This window comes from Vigna umbellata, chromosome 10 (genome assembly GCF_029865625.1).
Source record: "Vigna umbellata cultivar VRB3 chromosome 10, Vumbellata_1.0, whole genome shotgun sequence".
Classification (NCBI taxonomy): Eukaryota; Viridiplantae; Streptophyta; class Magnoliopsida; order Fabales; family Fabaceae; genus Vigna; species Vigna umbellata.
Genome location: NC_142174.1, coordinates 17295878 through 17316891, shown reverse-complemented (window position 1 = coordinate 17316891; position 21014 = coordinate 17295878). Strand labels below are relative to the sequence as shown.

Sequence of the window (21014 nt, the reverse complement as noted above, 5' to 3'; positions counted from 1 at the left end):
TTCTAGACAATGACAACGTGTGAAGAGAACAAGTGCTGCAACACTTAGGATTTTATAGGTTTTCAATTATATGTTGATTAGTTGCCTAGATATTTACATTGTATGAGCCTTGTACATGTTTTTTGTAAACAAAAGATTATGATTATAAATGTTGGGTAATATGTACTAATAATATATTATATAAATAAAATTTCAATTTTGATAGAGTACCATACGTTTTCTTCCAGTGTTGTTCGACCATATATATTGAAACCTTTTTTTGGGGAGCAGTGTTCATCTAGCTGGGGAGTACCGTTGAAGTTTCTGTACAAATTACGCTTTTTCCTCTGGTAATCGATTACCAGAGGAAAAAGGGTAATTTGTACAGAAACTTCAACGGTACTCCCCAGCTAGATGAACATTGCACCCCAACTCTGTTTTTCTGACCTTTGCTACTTGTTTTGTTCTTAACTTTCTCCACCAAACTCCAAATGACTTGATTCTTGTTTTGTTGGAATCTAGACTCAAAGAGCTTTCCAAAAAAACAAGAATCAACTCATTTGGAGTTCGGTGGAGAAAGTTATGAGCAAAACAACCAGCAAAGATGAGAGGTGGTAGAAATATATAAAACGTTAACTTTAAGGAATTAACTGCACCTACTCAGATGTCCAAAAATTATAAATTAGTAGTCATTGGAAAGATTTTTGAGTCTAATTTCTAATAAAAAAAGAATCACATCATTTGGAGGTCTGTGGAAAAAGTTATGATTAAAATAGTCAGTAAAGGTCAAAGTTGACAGCATGGGTTATACACCTCACCTCAATTGGAGAAAACCACCTAAATGGACATTTTTATTTTGAAGAAATCAATGACCCAACCTCATTATTGGTGCAGGGAGCACACCCAATAACATTTAACTCACTCACCCATCTCAAAAAATGAAAAATTCAACAAAAATAGAGAATGGGGAGTAGTGTTCATCTAGCTAGGGAGTACAGCTGAAGTTTATGTACAAATTACCCATTTTCCTTTGGTAATCGATTACAGGGGTCTTGTAATCGATTACTAGAGGAAAAAGGGTAATTTGTACAGAAACTTCAACTGTACTCCCGAGCTAGATGAACACTGCTCCCTAACTTTGTTTTTCTGACCTTTGCTACTTGTTTTGTTCTTAAATTTGTCCACCGAAGTCCAAATGACTTGATTCTTGTTTTGTTGGAATCTAGACTCAAAGAGTTTTCCAACAAAACAAGAATCAACTCATTTGGAGTTCGGTGGAGAAAGTTATGAGCAAAACAACCAGCAAAGATGAGATGTGGTAGAAATATATAAAACGTTAACTTTAAGGAATTAACTGCACCTACTCAGGTGTCCAAAAATTATAAATTAGTAGTCATTGGAAAGATATTTGAGTCTAATTTCTAATAAAAAAAGAATCACATCATTTGGAGGTCTGTGGAAAAAGTTATGATTAAAATAGTCAGGAAAGGTCAAAGTTGACAGCATGGGTTATGCACATCACCTCAATTGGAGAAAACCACCTAAATGAACATTTTTATTTTGAAGAAATCAATGACCTAACCTCATTATTGGTGCAGAGAGCTCACCGAATAACATTGAACTCACTCACCCATCTCAAAAAAGGAAAAATTCAACAAAAATAGAGAATGGGGAGCAGTGTTCATCTAGTTGGGGAGTACAGTTGAAGTTTCGATACAAATTACCCTTTTTCCTCTGGTAATCGATTACAGGGGTCTTGTAATCGATTACCAGAGGAAAAAGGGTAATTTGTACAAAAACTTCAACTGTACTCCCCATCTAGATGAACACTGCTCCCCAACTCTGTTTTTCTGAACTTTGCTACTTGTTTTATTCTTAACTTTCTCCACTGAACTCCAAATGACTTGATTCTTGTTCTGTTGGAATCTAGACTCAAAGAGCTTTCCAACAAAACAAGAATCAACGCATTTGGAGTTCGGTGGAGAAAGTTATGAGCAAAACAACCAGCAAAGGTTAGAGGTGGTAGAAATATATAAAACGTTAACTTCAGCAATCCAAGGACGCATACCCAGACGAAAACTAAGTTCCCACTCACGACCCATGTAGCAAGCTACACCAAGTAAGAAGTGTAGAACAATTAGTTCATAAGGACCGCCGTTGTATAACCATTCATCAACAGAAGCTGCTTCCCATATCGGATAAAAATGCAAACCTATAGCCGCAGAAGTAGGAATAATCGCACCAGAAATGATATTGTTTCCATAAAGTAGAGATCCAGAAACAGGCTCACGAATACCATCAATATCTACTGGAGGGGCAGCGATAAAAGCGATAATAAATACAGAAGTTGCAGTCAATAAAGTAGGAATCATCAAAACACCAAACCATCCAATGTAAAGACGATTTTCGGTGCTGGTTATCCAAGGAATTAACTGCACCTACTCAGGTGTCAAAAAATTATAAATTAGTAGTCATTGGAAAGATATTTGAGTCTACTTTCTAATAAAAAAAGAATCACATCATTTGGAGGTCTGTGGAAAAAGTTATGATTAAAATAGTCAGCAAAGGTCAAAGTTGACAGCATGGGTTATGCACCTCACCTCAATTGGAGAAAACCACCTATAGGTGTTTGAACCAAGGTAGTTCAAGTTCATGACAATTTTTGCACAACTCGTAGAGGAAGAAGTTATTAACTTCTGCAATCAATTTGATCGACAACCATCTTCTTAGATTACATTTCATTGTATACTGTTATGTATCTTTTCATTTCAAAACTTGTTGTTTCGTGAAATGTCATTACGTTTTTTTATTAATGTATGTGCTTTTTAATATTGTTATAATTTTTCATTACTCAATACCCTTCATTATTTCGTTTATATTTGTTTAATATTGAAGTATTCCAACTTGAAGTGTTCCATTAATGATCCATCCATAAAACCTTCAAAAGACAGTCATAACGAATCCAAAATATTCCTGGGGAGTGCTTAAGCCACGTCTGGGTAGCACTCTTCAACTTTCGGTACAAAAGGAGATTTTTCTACTGGTAAGCGATTACCAGCTCCCTGTAATCGATTACAACAACATCAGTTCTTTGTCAATGGTGCAGGAACTCACCTCTCAACCCAGAAACACCTTAACTTGGTCTTTCAATGATGACGAACAAACAACTGCAAAAATGGAGGAGGGAGAACACTGCTATGAAGAGAGAAGTTGAAATGAAATTCAAATCCCTAAAATGGAGAGAGAAGACAGTGATAAGGAGAGAAGATAGAGTTCGAAAACGAAGAGGGCAGTTTCGGAATCCAAACTTCAACCCATTCCAAATCAGATTTTAAATTAAAAAAAACATTCAAATTCGACCAATTAAAACTTGACACGTGGCGTTGTCAAATCTTTATCAAATTGGCGTTGTTGGAATATCGCGATCCTTTTTTTTATGAGGAAAGTGTTTTTTCTAAACCAGCCGATTGAGAAAACGTGCTTCACATTCTTCTTTTAACCAAGAGTACTTTCATAAACATTTAGATTTGGCCTAATTTTGAAAAGTACACTTTTGAATCATTATTTTTCAAATGATATATAAAATTAACTAAATATTAGTTTTTATTACTTATTTTCAATTAGTACAAAATATATATTAATAATACAGATAACTTTATGCCATCATAATTGTTTACATAAATTTTTTAAAAGAAAAAATGAAATTATTGTTTTCATAACTTCAAATTAATTAGTATTTAACTTCGTATTTAAAAACTCTTTTATGTACTTTTCAATTCTGTGGTATGGTTGGATGAAACGCACCGTTCAGTGTTTGCATCGTGAACACAACACAAGGCACGCACTGTGGTCTCTCCACAGAAGAGGCGAGCTGAGAAGAGAGGCATGTTGGCCGTCAATGGCGATTAAGCTTTCCTCATCGGTAAAAGACTGTGAAACCCAACCTCCAAATGAATGGCCAGATTCTCCACGCGCCAACGGTTCCCATTCCGAAGAACCTTTCTCACGCGCCCCATCACCACCACTCGCACTTCATCTTCTTCGCTCACTGAAGCGAAAAAGCCAGGATTTTCGCTCTTCTCACAATTCGAAACGCTTCTTCGAAACTCCTGCCAAAGTGCTCGCCACCTCCTTCAAATCCAAGCTCTCCTCGTCACTTCTAGCCTCTTCCGCAACCACTTTTTGGCACGCACCGTTTTGAGTCGAGCCTCCCGCTTATGCGACGTCGCTTACACCCTTTTGATCTTTCACCACATTAACTCCTCCGACACCTTCTGCGTCAACACCGTTATCCACGCCTATTGTGATAGCGATGCACCTCATCAAACTGTTATCTTTTACTTTCGCTCTTTGATGCGCGGGTTCTTTCCGAATAGCTACACCTTTGTTCCACTCGTTGGCTCGTGTGCGAAGATGGGTTGCATTGATTATGGGGAAAAGTGCCATGCGCAGGCCACCAAGAATGGTGTTGACTCTGTGTTGCCTGTCCAGAACTCTTTGATTCACATGTATGCTTGTTGTGGGAGTGTTCAGCTTGCTAGGGTATTGTTTGATGGCATGTTGACAAGGGATTTGGTCTCGTGGAACTCGATCATCGATGGACACATGATGGTTGGGGAGTTGAATGCTGCACACCGACTGTTTGATGAAATGCCTGAGAGGAATTTGGTTACTTGGAACGTGATGATTAGCGGGTATTTGAAGGGTAGGAACCCTGGATGTGCGATGAAGTTGTTTCGCACAATGGGTGGGTTGGGAATGAGGGGTAATGCCAGGACTATGGTTTGTCTGGCTACAGCGTGTGGTCGGTCGGGTAGACTCAAGGAAGGGAGATCGGTTCATGGGAGCATTGTTAGGATGTTCGTGAGGTCAAGTTTGATTATAGATACGGCTTTGATTGATATGTACTCTAAATGCAGGAGGGTCGAGGCGGCGCGGAGAGTGTTTGAGAGGATGACAGAAAGGAATTTGATTTCATGGAATGCAATGATCTTAGGGAGCTGCATTCAGGGGAATCCTGAAGATGGACTAAGCCTGTTTGGCGTAATGGTTGGGATGGATGGAAATGACAGGGAAGAGAGTTTGAGGTTGCTCCCTGATGAAGTAACCTTCATTGGCATTCTTTGTGCCTGTGCTCGGGCGGAGCTTTTGGCTGAGGGCAGGTCTTACTTCAAACAGATGACTGAGGTGTTTGGTCTGAAGCCAAATTATGCTCATTTTTGGTGCATGGCAAACCTTCTTGCGAATGTGGGGCTTGCTGATGAGGCAGAAGAGTTTCTGCATGGCATGGCAAAATTTGATGGGCATATGTCATGTGAGTCATTTTTATGGGCAAGTTTGCTTGGTTTGTGTCGTTTCAAGAGGGATGTGTACTTGGGGGAGCGAATTGCTAAGCTTCTTGTTAACTTGGATCCTAAGAACCTGGTCTGTTACCAGTTTCTACTGATCATTTATGCCGTGTCTGGTCAATGGGAGAATGTTTCTGGAGTGCAAAAGCTGATTAAGGAAAGAAGGTTAGGGATAATACCTGGAAGCAGTCTTTTGGACTTGAAAAATATAGTTCACAATTTCAAAGTATCAAATAAAGTCCAAGAGGGAATTGAAGAAGTAAATACGATGATGGATGAAGTAGCTCATAGATTCAGGTTGCCAAGTCCGGATTTAAGTCGGTCATAAGTAGGCCGCAAGGAAAGCACAAGCTAGATTATCACAGAAACCCTTGAACAAGTAGTGTAAGAATTCAATTCACATTCTTTTATCAGGAATTTTGTTGATCGAGAGATCTACTCACTCAACAATCACTTAGGATCCCAGTTTTATAAAATGCCAGTCTGTCACTCACAGAAGTCCCAGTTTTGTGTTGAGGTTTTGGATTTATGATTAAGCTTATAATCTTAAATCGCTTGTGCGGAACAGACATTATAGATTTTTTTTTCTCCCCCTGCAATAGCAGGATTGGCATTCGAAATGTTTCCCCAAGGAATGTTACAAACATGAATTTATTTGAGCTTTTAAAATTTACGACAAAAGTAGTTGGGTTATGTTTAACAATTACATTCGTATTACGCTTTTAATACCCGGGCCTCCTTTATTAAAAAAATGTGCATTTTAAAATAGTAAAGAAAATGGTCTGTATAATCTCATCCCGAAGAAAAAAATTATATATAAAAATATCAAATTCGAAAAGGCAAAATTTTCTAGTGAGTATATATAAACACGTCGAGGATACCATGACGCTAAACTATTATTTATCGGCAAATACTAACCAGTGAGCCCAACACTACTTAAGAAAATTGTTATTTTCTTATATTAAAATACATAAAAATGAACTTTCGTCTGTAATTACATTGGTTGTCAAAATTCGTTCTCTACAGTTAAAAACTGAAATCAAGTTTGAAACAAGAGAAACGATTGTACTTAATGGGTAAGTGGTGGTCTCTAGGTAAATTAATCTCGAGGATGCTCTCTAGTATTTAATAGTGATCAAGAACTATAATTCGGTCATGAGTGAGTGTTTGATATTCTGAATGTCCTTCGCTGCTTTTTGGATTCAAGAATTGCAGTATAAGAAACTGTTTGGTAAAGACGATCATGAAATGGTGTCCCCAAACCTTTACATATTAGTAAGCATACAGTGGTCTTAGCACTGTGGCACCATTTAGGTGCTTACACTTATTACCATGTAATATACGTGATGATAATTTAGGAGCCAAAGGATGGCTATTATTGAACTCAATAACCCTCGTGTCAGAATAATCGCTTCCCCTCATCACAACTATTAATTACAATTCAAGCGCTATTAACGTTCATGTAGGTAGATAAATCTGACTCGTGAACACAGTCAACATAAATAGTCTGAAATCGAAAACAAACAAGTATATAGCATAGGTAAATCTACAAGGAAGATCTTTGAAAAACAGACAAGCATAGCATAAAACCACATGGCAGATCTTTGATTCAGATTTTATGAGCTTAACAAAATCATTCAAATGCCCATTGATTTTCCCGACGAACTTCCTCTTCTTCCTCAGGGGTGAAGTCATTCTTAATGTTAAAGGTCTTGCGAATTTCCTCTGGAGTCTTCCCCTTGATCATGTCTGCTACAGTCTGGCATGTAAGATCCAGCAGGCTCTTGATGTTCAGGTAGTTCGCAGCCTAAAAGGAAAATTGTCTCATTAATACGTAACAGTGTAGACTTCGCCTAATAAATAAACAGAGTATATATTGGGACGAGATTCTTCATAAACAATTCTATGAGATTAAAATAAAAAGAAAATTTTAAACTAACTTTTTCAAAAAGCTAAAATTAACTTGATTATGCTATCTTGCGCTCAAGAAAATTTTAACAAGTTATTGTTTCACTTTTAATAGAGATAAGAGGATATGCACACTACATAGAAAATGGGAAATTTCCTATAAGGAATTGAGTGAGTGCCAAATGAATCAAAAGATTCATGTTTGGTTGGGGAAAACATCATACACATCTTGAATTTCCTATAAGGAATTGAGTGAGTGACAAATGAATCAAAAGATTCATGTCTGGTTGGGGAAAGCATCACACACATCTTGAAATGAATGGGAAGAAAGTCTACTTTCATGAAGTGAATTATTAAATAATCAAAAACGGAAAATCTAAAGAACCATTCGAAACTCAGAAGAATTAGGGGGTAGAGGTCGTTGAACAACTTGAAAAATCACATGCGTACTCAAGGAAAGTTAATTCAGAAGCATGGGTTTCTGTGATTGGCATTGCAATTTGCAAACTATTAAAAGGTATATATTTTATTTCTCGAAAGTTTCATTTTAGAAATAAATGCAGGAGACCTCAGCAATTGATGAAGAATTTACAGATGAATATGAAGTCATGCACAAAAAACTACAGCATTGAATGAATCTCAATGAAAATTCCCAAAATTTAATGGGTACACAACAATCTTAAGGAATAACGAATGCCAACAGTGCAACTCTATGAATTACAAACGCACAAATTTGGTTCCCTGATAATGTTTTAGAGAGATAAATTACTTCCAGGTAGCAAGACATATCAGTGCGGCAAGAAAAGCTAAATAAAATCGTAGAAATTCCATAAACTTGACTCTTAAATGTGGCTCCCAAACTCATTAAGAGTTTGCCTATTATAAATAGTAATATTAGTCTATTAATGACACAATAAGTATGATAGTACATTAGTGGTAACTAAGATTAAACATACATAAATGATCCAATCATATATAATAAGAGACATAATTTCTTAAAGTGAAAATACTTCAAAAAAACAACTAAATTCTTCAAATATTTTGGGTACTAATAACATTAATTTCAAACTCGTTGACTCACATCTTGAAGCGAGGGTTTAAGCAAGTTCACAAAAGTTTACCCAAGTTTAGTCAGAAAGGGATTTGATAAGGAGTTAACTCAGTTTTCTCTACCCAATATAGTAAACTCGCAAGAGTTCAAGAGATAATAATTACGGAATTAGACAACCTTACACACCCTTATATATAAACAATGCCTTTTCATGCGAGCCAATACAAACACAACCATTCAGCAACCCCTAACACTGCATCGAAATCATCTAAAATCTCAGATAAGGTCAATAGCAAACATCAGATCACATAATTGGCCCTTAGCGAGTTTGCAGCTACACACAACTCGAAGAACCAACTACCATCACCACGGATCACAGCATGTAATAACAAACACACGAAAAAACGAAAAATGAAAAGATTCCGAATCATTATACTGCAGCTCCATAAATGGAAGAACACCATAGCGCATAAACGAGAAGAATAAATCATCAATCAGTTAACTAAGTATTATCCTAGCTCCTAAATAATCAAATAATAACTATTTAGTAATAAAATTGCTTTAACAGTATCCCGAATATTAAATACCAATCAATTTAGTCTTTGCATTGATATATTTAGCCAACATACACAGATACTAATTTGTGAGATGTGATATATTTATTAATATACAAACATACATGTAGAGCCTAAGTTGTGAGATTTTCCAACATTGAAGAGACTATCTAGTATGATTTGTAATTAAAACCGAGGGATGAAATTTAAAAGGTTTTGAAAAAGATTAACTGACCAGGATGAGATCGAAGAGCGTGGCCTGGTCGACCTTGACGAAATCCGCGTCCCAGGCCTTGAGATCTTCCTCAGAAGGTTTGTCATCGGGATTGGCGGCATCGACATGTTTTTTGCAGTACTCGATGACTTTAGCGAGGATCTTGCTGGTAACGTTGGGGAGAGGGATGCCGCTGTCGGCGCAGTCGTCCTCAATCATGTGCTTTATCGTCTGCGACTCCAGCGCCACCGCCTCGTCCACCTCGAACGCCTCCCCGTCGGAACTCTTCAGGGTGATCTTCCTCGCCGATGACATGATGATATGTCGACGATGATGATTATGATTCCGAACGAAAGAAACGAAGGAAAAGGGAAAGTCACGAACCCTAACTTTTCTCTGATTGAGATGAAAAGGCAAATAACTCACTCGGGCTTTATTTATAATGCAAGGATATCAACTCTCTCTCTCTCTCTGGTTACGAATAGTCTGATTTATCCGTAAGATCTATAGAAAAAATAAACGTTACACACACGACTCTTAAATTTTTTTTCTATCATTATCTTCATTGAATTTTGACAGTTTCTAAATAAATGTAAATAAAATCTAAACCAAAATATAAATAAAATCTTAACCAAAATATAAATCTAAATAAAATCTTAACCAAAACAAAAATATCAATTGACTCAAAATAAAAATAATTATTTAACTTATCTTTATTTTATACAATAAAATAAAACAATAATATATCTAAATAAATAAAAAATAAAAACTACCTATTTCTATTTCATTTTTATAAAATTAAATTAAATATTATTAGACTCAAACTAATAAAATTATTAATAAATCTCTAAAACTTAAATTTCTTAATAAAATCCTCCTCATATCTATCCAACAGTTATTCATCACAAATAATTATTAACAAATATATAAATAATAATTTTATTGATTGACATTATAAAATAGGGTTAGTTTGTTTAAACTGTTTAAAAAAATATTTTTAGTAAGCATTTATTACGATATTTTATCTATGTATGTGAAATTATTGCAAAAAAGGTTTTGTACAAGAATAATATAAAAAAAATTATTTCTTAACTCAAACAATATTCTTAATAAATATGAAGTAAACTTTATTTGATAAATTATTTTCAGATTTTTTTTATTTCTACTTTATATTGCCAGTAAATTGTTGAGTTGTTGATTTTTATATGGAGTTGCTTGTTTATTTTGGCCTTAGTTTTTCTTTCTTGGTTTTTATTTTGTTTTAGCTTACCCTTAGAAGCCACAAGGTTTATATTACTTTTAATAAGGCATGAATGATTCTAATATAATTGAATTGGATTTGCTTAAACAAAATCTAAATATTCCATTATTTAAATAAAGCTGATCGAATAGTTGTTTTATTTCACCATTCTTTCATTTACAAAATTTTGAGAAAAAGAAAAATACTCTCGTATTTATTTAATTATTATCAAATATAGATTTAATTAGTGATTTAATTTTTTGATTGGTTGGTTTAGTTTATTTATTGTTTTTTTATTTAATTCGGCCATTTAATTTAAAAAAAAATAGTTTAATTTGGTCGGTTAATACCATGTACAGATATGTCAAATTGTGAAATTTTTAATTTTTATTTTTATTTTTAAAAAACATAATACGTATCATTGTCACGAAATCAATCATTACTTAACATGTGATAATTTATTTTTTAAAATAAATAAATAAATAAATTTTAAAAAATTGGAACTTTTAGGAACCCTAACCTTTCTCTTATTGAAATGAAAAGACAAATAACTTACTCTTTTAATATACTATTCAAGTTTTTTTACATAAACTTTTAAACTTGTGTCTATATTAACCGTGTTTGATGTTTGTTTGTGTTTATTAAGAGAATTAGAGATTGAAGAAAAAATAATAATTATTGTTAAATTTATAATTGGGTTTTGAATATAATTAACTTTAAAAATAATTTTTAGATTTAAAAAGTCAATATCAGTATAAAATATAAATAGTAAACTTTGTAAAATTATAAAGAGTAAAACATGTACAAAAATATAATAGACTATTTAAAAGTATAAACGATATATAAAAATATCTAGAGTTGACTCGCTAAAAATATATATTAGTATATGAATAGACTTATGTAATGTGAATTATTAGACTCAACTAATTAGTATATGAACATATTTGTCTAATGTGTATTGTTAGACTCCTCTAATTAAGGGATTGACAAATTCATTCAATATGTATTGTTAGACTCAACTAATTAGTATATGAACATATTTGTTCAATATATATTGTTAGATTCATTTAATTAGTACATGGACAAACTTGTGTAATGGATATTACTTACCTAATCATATAATGGATAAAATCGTCTAATAAGTATTAGCATATTGTCCAAAATATATATATATATGAACAAATTTATTTAATATATATTATTAGACTATTGTAATTATATGTATAAATAAATTTGTTTAATATTTGTTACAAATCTATCTCACATCGATTTATGAATTATTTTTCAATATTTTCTTCTTCCATATAGCATTTTCTTAAAAACATAAAAAACGGGAGGATCTTTCAATTGATAAAATTTCAAATATATTGAGATGATAAACATGAAAATATAAATTTAACTTGATATGTTTGATCTATAATGTATCTAACTTACTTTAAAAAGTATATATATAATTTTATAAATGAAATATCAAATAAATTAATCAAGATATGACAATGACAATAATGATGATTTATGTAATAAAAAAAATTAGTATATTGAATTTTAGTTTTCAAAACAGCACTTGTGGTAACGTTGTAACTTTTTCATCTCTGCTGTAAGTGACTTTTGTACAGTTCTTGCTCTATCACGAACTTTTCTTAGATTTACAAAAGGAGATATATTAGTTTAATTACAACTGTTTATATATGCGTTAATGATTCCTACAAACCCTTTTGCATGTATAAATTTCTGGAATTGTGATACATTAATTGAAATTGAATTATGAAAAATATTTACTTTGTTTATAAGATAATATATGTTTTATAATGAATCAATATTAAATTACACAATTGAACATTATAATATATTTTAGAATTAATATGTATGAAAAGTTCCTTCCTTTGGTAGCTCTGTCTTCTGCATGACCAATATCGTCGTTCCTTTTTTGGTCAGTCAAAACTGTCGTCGGTGGCACCTATTATCGCCAGAGATATTGTCAGCCACTACGGTGTTCCTTCCTCCGTGCGTGCGTGAGGTAAGCTCTGACACTGTGAAGCATCGCCAGCGACACCGTTGCTCACGCCTCCGTCGCTCGTCGTCGCAACAACTTGGACTGACAAGGTTGCTGGCCCTGTCAACGATGCTCTCCCGCGCAAGTCACCATCGCGACTAAGCCAGGGTCGTCGCTCCTCCTCACCGGCCAAGAGCGTCGCCGCAGACCACCATCTCAGTCCTCTCTCACGCAGAACCAGCCATTGTGACGATCATCAAGCTCGACCAGAGATACTGTCACCGTCCTTTGCGGCAGTTCAAACTTTTTGTTTTCCCCTTTTGTGCGAGACAGAGGAGTTCACCTACTTCTATTCGAAGCCGAAAATCACTATCAAAGATTGTTTTTCTTCTTTTTTTCGGTGTTTTTCTATATTTTTGTTGGGTTTGAATGTGCATGTGATTATATGAAGATGATGGAGATTTTTTAAGGTATGAGTGAAGGTGGTGATATTGGGTGATGAATATGAGTGTTATTGGGAGTGATAAATGAGGTTGATGAATCTGTTTGTAATGATTTTGCTGAGAGCAAGAATGAGTAGTTGTTTTTGGCAAAGAAAGTGAAAGAAGATGAAAAGATGAAAGAATCAAGACAATGGTGCATGAAGGGTAAGTTACTTTCCATGTCAACATCTAATTCACTAACACATCAGCATAAATACACCTACAAAATAACAAGTTAACATTGTCTTTTGCCATATCATCAATTCTTTAACTCCGTTTGTTTTTATTTTAGGGACTTCGTTGATACAAAATTTACGAAATGAGGACGCATTTGACACTCTTTTCAAATGTTGAACCTAATTGACACACTTGAGCAAAACTATGAACAAAATAAGCAATGAAGCCTATTTTTTTACATTACAACAAATAGAGATTCATAGTTAGAGAGTGAGTGTTTCTTCCTACACTACCTCACTTTTTGTTCTTGCACCTCCCATATTGTTTGAAAGTTCTAAAACTATCATTTGTATTTAAAAAAATCTTACACTTCACTTCTTTTCTTTAATGAATTTCAAAATTCATTGAATAAAATTTCAAATCTTCAACGAATTTCAAAAATTTGTTGAAATTTTTGAAAGAAGTTATTTTTGGAATGTGAAAATGAAAGGAAAAATATGGGATAGTGTAAAAAGAAGTGTTTTGGTGGATATGTTAAAGGGGTGGACATGTATAATCTTAGAATTGATAATTATCACTGATGTGGTTGATTTTGAAATTTGTAAGTAGTATTGAGGATTAAACTATGTTCCATTCCAGAGACATGACAAAAAGAAAAGAGTGAAAATTGATAAGAACAATATACAGTAGAAAAAGTTGAGAAATTATGTGTAGAAATTATCTACGATGGATCATAGCTCACGCACAAAAAATCGGTTGAAGCGAATAGAACATTAATGTTATTAATTTAGTGGTGGGTCAATGAAATACTTAGTAGTATAGTTTTATTTTTCGAGTATCTCGATAAGAAGATTAAGGATTAATAAGTTTTTTTTTTTATAATAACAAATTATTTCATTGCAATAAATTAATTTTTTAAAGGGTAAGAACTCAAATGCCATGTAAACCTTCTTGAACGGGTTTCTTTTATAAACCAATGTTAAACTTGAGCAACTGACATTGGGTTACTTTAACCTTAGAAAAATGTCAAATACGAAAATTACGGTTGAGTAGTGAAAACACATGTCCTTTCTTTTACATAATTATTCTAGTTTAAAAGATATTTATTTGAAGAATAAAAGGATAAAATAATTATTTTAATTTAAAATAGTTAAATTTAAATAAATGATCACTTAAAGGATAAAAGTGTTAAAAATTTGTGTACAGCAAAAAAAAAAAAGAAATCTCCTTTAATAATGTCATGGATAACTTATTTATTCGAAGTAATATTCTTTTCTACACTATTTCAACGTTAAATCATATTTGAAAAATATAAGTTTAGAAAGGTTAAAAATGTTTGGGGTTTAAAATGTTGCAAAAGTCCAATCCAAGTCACGTTCTTTAAAATTCACGAGTCTTGATGTTTTTCCAATTAGGGCATTGGAATGAGCAAATCCAAGTCTGGTGCCCTCAAATAGGTATTCAGACACACTAAAACATTCACTGGGTGAATTAGGTTGACTCATATTTTTTTGGATGGACATGGCTACGGCAACCGGATATCAATCAGGTAACACAACAAAATAACGAAATATGGAGAAATAAGAAAACTTAAAACCTGAAGAAATAAAAAAGAAATTCCCAGTGACTGAAAAGGGGTCACAAAAGCTGTTGGAGGGGTGTTTGGTTTGAATTTTAATACTAGTTGAAGACTTGAGTTGAAGTGCAATTGCCATGGGGTTACGAGATTGGAACCATGCTGCTTGTACTGTTTCATTTTCTTGGGTCAATTCAAACACAACAGAGATAAGGGATTGCAATTACCTACCACTGTCGTATAGTTATAGTATCTTGCTGTGGGGCGTTTTGGTCAGTTTGGTTTCGACGAGTTCGATATTCGAGAACTCGAGGAGTACGAGAGCAATAAGTTCGTGCACGTACTAATCTCGTCCTACTCCCATTACACCTTTAGGATTGACCAGATGAAAATTAGTAACTTTTTGGATTGGTGCAGAATAAAATGATCGAAGTACAAATGAATAAATATGGAACCGAACTCATCTTAAATGACTTGTTAAAACAGAACAAATGAATAAATATGTCAAGGCTGATCCATTTTTACTCACCACCTTAAAAAATCAACACTTCTGCATTCAACTTTATGTTTTGTTAATGTATCAAGCAAATAATAATCGATTTCAACAAAAACCAGGCTTAGCTAATCAAATGAGTAATGACATAAATAGATGAAAGGTTTCAGTTGTATGCATGACAAAATATGCCAATAAATTAACTCGGACTATATTAAACCAGGGGGAAAATTAGGTTTATGATACAGCATCAACTATATCTAGAAACAACTTTTATCAAGAACAATGAAACAAGTCACTATACATAATTTAAACGAGGCCAGGTGCGGTGAGAATAAAAATACATAACTCCTGCCTTCCTGTGAAAACGCTAATACAGATAGCCTCTACTTTACCATGATCTTCGAGTCAACTTGAATTCGCTAACAAACCAATGATGATTTAATTTCTTAGTTAAGATTCCATGTACTGAGATGGTGGAGGGCTTGTTTTGGTCTTCTCAGGACCTGCAAAATGGTTTAACATCAAACATTTCGTATGTGTGCAGTGATCAGAAAATGAGGCAGTAGAGAGAAATTGATAATAAGCCAGATCCAAATTCAACAGGTTTTGCTGAGAATGAAAGACGATCATGACAACTACTAGGTGAATTAGCACTTCGAACAAGATGAAGTTCCCAATATTATATATTAAAGCAATTTGAGGAATTATGAGGACATACCAATGATCCCACGGATCTCCACTTCTCTCCATTCTTGAACAAGGGCACAGCAGCAACACATCAAATGAGAGAGGAAATCATCGATAAAGCCCCCCTGGCATAGAAAGTAGCTGTGGGTAAAAAATATTCAAAGAAACCAACAAATTTATGTATCATACTAATTCCAGTGCTCAAATCTTAACAAATACATCTATATTTTTAACTCGGCTTGAAAATTGGATGAACAGAACCTACTTTGAATAATAAAAGTTGGTACAAATTGAATAAACATGGATTAATAATACCGAGTGCTATGACCATGCTTAAAAAAATAGATGGGCACTATGGAACATATCCAGTGGAATAAGAATACATTTACAATTAATAATGATGCCAAAGAAAGCATCACATGCAATGTGTATCTTAAAAGCTTATGATATCCAAAAATCTCAAACACTGGTTGCACCAAAAAAGAAGGAATGAGATGTCATATTTATTCAGAGAAGGAAGGAAGCATTACTGTGATGTTCAACATCTTCCGAAGCTTTCTCCTTACGCAGCAAGTATAGCAACAACAAGACAAAATTAATGAATATGCCATCAAGTCATTACACGCTTCTGCAGAGGCTGAAAAAAAGAAGAAGCTGAAATCATAGTAGCAAAGCCTCAATAATGCTCAAAGTATTTCAAACCAACCATATTGAAGGTAAGAATAACAAGCAAAGAGAAAGTTTTGCAACTGAGAACCCTTAGCATTAACTTTTAACCGATGGAAAAGTTCTCAATTACATAAAAGCATGTCTTTATTATATGTCAAATTAGATGAATATAGGATTATGTGGCACATGATGCCACTGATAATACTAAAAAGGCTGTCTCTTAAAACATTGTTTTAACTTTAAATTTATTAAAATTAAGGCCTTTCCAGATAGTGGGTCTGCATGGGCCTGGGTGGTCTGAATCTTTATCACCTTCAGTCTCCACAACAAAAGAAATTGCACACAAGACTTCAGCTATGAAAGGCCCATAAGAAAGATTCATCATCTCTTTAATAGTAACATTATATCATAGCTAACTTACATATGGGCCTGTTTCTTGCAACAGAAGCAATCTTTGAAAATGTTCCACAAGGATAGAAGAATGTCTTCATACCTGCAGTGCAAATGTTATACTTGTTATTAGGAATTGAAAGTATACAGGTATTGGATGCTCTCTCGCGCTAACTTATTTTTATGTATAGTATTTCCATGTTTGTTTGTTTTTTTCATTCAAAGGACCGATGTCCAGTTCTTACTATCATTTCTATTCAATCAAAACATAAGAGATTTTCAAACCTCTATGAGGCTATCCCTTGACAAACCATTGACCTCTAAAACTTTCTTAATGGTTACTCTAACTAGAGATAGTGTAACCTCTATCTAATCTATTCTCCTAATTGATGCTCCTTCAAGACACACCAACATAAGTCCAAACAACCAAAGAGAAGCTTCTACCATTTTTTCTTGAGTAGGTATGACCCTAAAGTGTCCATCTATTTCATTCATTCTAAGTCCTATCTTGTCTAGTATGGGCACTGATTAAACCCAAATTTTCTTCTATGCTACATCGAGCCTATTCTGTTGTTAGACTTTTACCACCCAATACTCAATTGTATAAAACACTAACATGCTTATAACTATACCGTAATTTTTGCCTTAAGCTTCAGTCTTATATATCCTATTTTCTAATTCTCATGCAGCTGTCTATTTCATCCAATTAGTGTTGAGCAGCATATCATGCAAAAACCACATTCCTATTAGTGTAACTTGAGGGAATTAAAATTTTGTGAAAGAGAAAGAATGTCAAAGTTAAATTAAACAAGTATTTCAACTGAGTAGATCCCAAACAAAGGAAGGGGGACCACCGAATCATTTTACCTCAATAGAGACATGCTGAACGTACAATAGTTTAAAAAGTTTGAAAAATAAACCTCAATTTGATGGCAAAAGGAACAAGAATTTGTGGCTGGGATTTTGTAGCATCATGCATGATAAAGGGTTACAGACTAATAAACTAGTGGCGCTAACATATTGGAAATGAACACGAAAAGGCATTACCATTCGTTGATAAGGCTACAAAAACAGTGAACAGTAATATGCAGGTAATAAACCTCGGATGAGTAAATGGTAAACAGAACCTAAAAAAAATCAAGCAAGAGGGAACATACAGAGTGAAGGCTCAGAACAACAAGCAAGTAAATCAGTGTGCCAATCTTCATCCTGATATGAACGCCCAGCTGATACTAGATCCTTTTGCGCAACTGAATATCTGTTTGGCATCAATATGAGTTAGTAATAAAAAAGGTAAAGACATCCAAATTATTAAAAATAGCTATCGTTGACAGCATGTGACTGGAATAAAGGGATGAAATGGACGAAGCAGAAACTTTTAGAGTAGTCAAAACTAAATTGACTTCCTAGATAACAAAGGGATAAGGTTCAAAATTTACATAAATATTGTGACTTTCGGTTAACTAGCTATCCTGAGTGAACCTACAAAAACATTGAAGTCGAGGAAGAGAGAAATGAATAACCTTGATTGTGAATGCTTATCAACTTTTGCATGGTGTTTTTCATCAGATGAATGCTCGTTGTCACTGTGGTCTTTAGAATAATTGTATTCCTCTTTCTTGTGATTTTTCTCTGGTGAACACTTCTCTGGAACAGAATAAGCTGCGACTTCTGTGACATCTAGTAAACGTTGAATAACTTGACACTGATTCATATCCAAATTTGCTTGCGACCGCTGTAGCTCTAATTTAAGCTTTTCATTTTCTTTTTTAAGCGCTTCAGTGAAAGAACAGTTGGGATAAGAACAGGATAGTGTTTTTTTCAACACAGCAGTGTCATCGATGTCAGGCTCTGGTTTAAAAATAACTGTTTGTGCCTTTTGGTCATCATCATCCAATGTGTATTCACGTTGATCCATCTCAATAACTTCAAGTCTCTCCTGAATATTCCAGAGAATGAGAGAAGTAACAGATTGTTAACCATATTTTCAGACCAAATTTACAATAGCATATGCTATCATTACATTGACAGAGCAGTTCACAATCCTCATAAATATTGAGATTCGCAAAATCCATAAATAAAATGTTTTCACAACAGCCACTCATGCATACACATACATATATACATACACACTCACAAACTGGGAAGAGAAACAGGGATTTGATTAATTGGTTGATGCTTTACAACTTGGGCTAGTGCCTTATTTTATAGTGGTGCTGGCGCTGATTGAAAACTAAGGTAAAAGCAAAAGTAATGCTTGACTCGATTCACAGGATCACAATAAAGCAGGAACCAGACAATGAGTTGAACCATAATTTACAATAAATGCTTTGTTATCCTCGTACAAAATAGTACGACACAGCATCAGGGGACATAATTGTGTGGATACATGTAATGAAGAAACAGGGCCCTTTTCTGTATAAGAATGTCTTAAAGTGTGAATCTTGATATGACTTTCAACAAGAGAATTTAAGTAAATGTTAATTTAGGAGTGATCAACAATAAAAAGACCATTCACAGCTAGAGATAGCATATAATCGAACACAGCAAAAAAATAGCAGATACCCTGACTCTAGCATTGTCCACAAGAGTAATGAGAGGAACAAGACGCAGGTATCTATCAATTTCATTCTGAGCCTTCCTGAACTGATAAACAATGTTCCAGCCCATAGCCAGCAAATAGAGGTAGCTACGGTCCTGACAACTATTGACCAATATATAAGACCTTCTGAGGGCATCTTCCAACTGCTCCAGAGGCTCCCTAGTTTCTGGGTACCTCTTCAGCTCCGAGATCTTGAGCTGCTCCAGCAAATTCCCAATCAACTTCAGATGCTGTGCAAACTGCCTGCAGTTCTTCTTATGCATACGAGCAGTGCTTGCAGCTCTCACAATCATCCCAATCAGCTTCACAGCGTCTACGCCAGTCAACTGTGCCACATTCGCAAGTTCCCCCATTTGATCCCATGACGCCATGCTCTCTGCAAGTCAACCTAAAACCCAGTCACATCAGCTCCGAACACCCATTCTAAAATGCAAATCAATCCTTAATTTCATCATGAAAATCGGAATAAATTCTTAAAAATAATATAAAAAAATGGAACAAGTTATATCAGTGATTATTAAAAAATTAGTATAAATATTCATTGTTAAAAAAAAACATGCACAAAAAATATTTATTCCTTGTAAGAGAATATACCTTTAACTAATAATAAAATTAGTTGTTCCACTCAACCAGTCCTACAGCAAAAGGCGAAGGCGAAGCCAAACAGAAAATGATCAATAACAAAATGTTTCAGACCGGATCAAGCATTCCGCATAAATGTTCCTCAGAAATAGCATTGCCTGTGAGATCTTGACTATTCAGAGACAACCCACTGGAAAAAAAATGGCAAATACAATTAACACATTCAGAAAAACAAATATACAAAAAAATCTTGACGCTGAAGAAACATGAGATATGATCACTACATTAGAACGTAAAGCATGTAATTAAAATAGTAAACACATCCAAATCCAGTTCAATCAATTTATGTATTGATTAACACTTAAAAGAAGGGAGAAATAAAGTAACAGAGCTGAGAACCGTATTAGAATGCATTATTACACATTTTCATTTCACGGAATGCATCAATCAGAGGCAATGCAGCGACTGGTTACTGTTTTCGTTAACATTGACCGGTGAAGAGCGTTACTTACACGAAAGAGAAGAGAGGAAAAAGGAACATAGAATTCAGGTGATGACAGGCATTGCTTTGGCAAAGGAACGTTCACCCTTCTGAATCACTCTTTGTCTCTCTCTTGCTCTTATCATCGCTCACAGTTTCGGTTCGGTGCTGTTTTGTGCAGTGTGAAGCTTGGCCGCATGTGATGTCACCCCAACACAACCAAAGTGCCCTCCGTCTGAACCTATTATTACGACAATGCCATTCTCGGTTTCACGGACCACGAAACTGTAACGGCGTCACAGAACAGGCTGACCTTTCCAGTAAGAGTAGAGAAAGTAAGAGTTATTTAATGGCGTGCCAGCTGGCACCGTTAAGTAGTTGAAGCAATGTGCATGAACAGTTGCAGTCTGAGTTTGCTCACAAATGAAACCCACTTACCAAAGTTTAATAGAACCTAGCTTAGGTAGGGATACAAAATTTAAGTAATATAAATTGTGGTAAAAGATTCTACAATCCTAGTATAAGTATGGTAATATATCTTTTAGACTTGATTACAAGGTAATTTTGTTTTATCTTTTGATTTTA

At 34.3% G+C, this 21014-nt stretch overlaps 3 protein-coding genes across 4 annotated transcripts; 1 reads left to right on the top strand and 2 right to left on the bottom strand.

The window, feature by feature from the left end:
* Positions 1–3773: 3773 nt before the first annotated feature.
* On the top strand, positions 3774–5981 carry LOC124835749 (Pentatricopeptide repeat (PPR) superfamily protein). Its single transcript, XM_047310740.2, has one exon. It carries the CDS (start codon positions 3934–3936, stop codon positions 5653–5655), a length of 1722 nt encoding a protein of 573 aa, XP_047166696.2. The 5' UTR covers positions 3774–3933; the 3' UTR covers positions 5656–5981.
* An 854-nt stretch (positions 5982–6835) lies between these two features.
* LOC124835732 (SKP1-like protein 1B) lies at positions 6836–9495 on the bottom strand. Its single transcript, XM_047310715.2, has 2 exons — positions 9076–9495; positions 6836–7134 (listed from the first exon to the last, which is right to left on the bottom strand). Exons 1-2 carry the CDS (start codon positions 9367–9369, stop codon positions 6961–6963), a joined length of 468 nt encoding a protein of 155 aa, XP_047166671.2. The 5' UTR covers positions 9370–9495; the 3' UTR covers positions 6836–6960.
* Positions 9496–15204: 5709 nt separating this feature from the next.
* Positions 15205–20615, bottom strand: LOC124835740 (protein MID1-COMPLEMENTING ACTIVITY 1-like). 2 transcript variants are annotated; one of them, XM_047310730.2, is made up of 9 exons: positions 20461–20615; positions 19961–20138; positions 19330–19754; positions 18288–18703; positions 17922–18022; positions 16796–16867; positions 16236–16342; positions 15737–15830; positions 15205–15521 (listed from the first exon to the last, which is right to left on the bottom strand). In XM_047310730.2, exons 3-9 carry the CDS (start codon positions 19735–19737, stop codon positions 15469–15471), a joined length of 1251 nt encoding a protein of 416 aa, XP_047166686.1. In that variant the 5' UTR covers positions 19738–19754; positions 19961–20138; positions 20461–20615; the 3' UTR covers positions 15205–15468. The 2 variants fall into 2 exon arrangements, with proteins under 2 accessions (XP_047166686.1, XP_047166687.1); XM_047310731.2 differs by having other exon boundaries at positions 19330–19742.
* Positions 20616–21014: the final 399 nt, after the last annotated feature.

Coding starts and splice junctions, on each gene's coding strand:
- LOC124835749 (XM_047310740.2), top strand. CDS start 3,934: ATGGCCAGATTCTCCACGCGCCAACGGTTCCCATTCCGAAGAACCTTT.
- LOC124835732 (XM_047310715.2), bottom strand. CDS start 9,369: ATGTCATCGGCGAGGAAGATCACCCTGAAGAGTTCCGACGGGGAGGCG. Junction 7,135..9,075: donor CGCTCTTCGATCTCATCCTG/GTCAGTTAATCT, acceptor TTTTCCTTTTAG/GCTGCGAACTACCTGAACAT.
- LOC124835740 (XM_047310730.2), bottom strand. CDS start 19,737: ATGGCGTCATGGGATCAAATGGGGGAACTTGCGAATGTGGCACAGTTG. Junction 18,023..18,287: donor GATAAGCATTCACAATCAAG/GTTATTCATTTC, acceptor GATGCCAAACAG/ATATTCAGTTGCGCAAAAGG. Junction 16,343..16,795: donor TGCAAGAAACAGGCCCATAT/GTAAGTTAGCTA, acceptor TCTTTTTTTCAG/CCTCTGCAGAAGCGTGTAAT.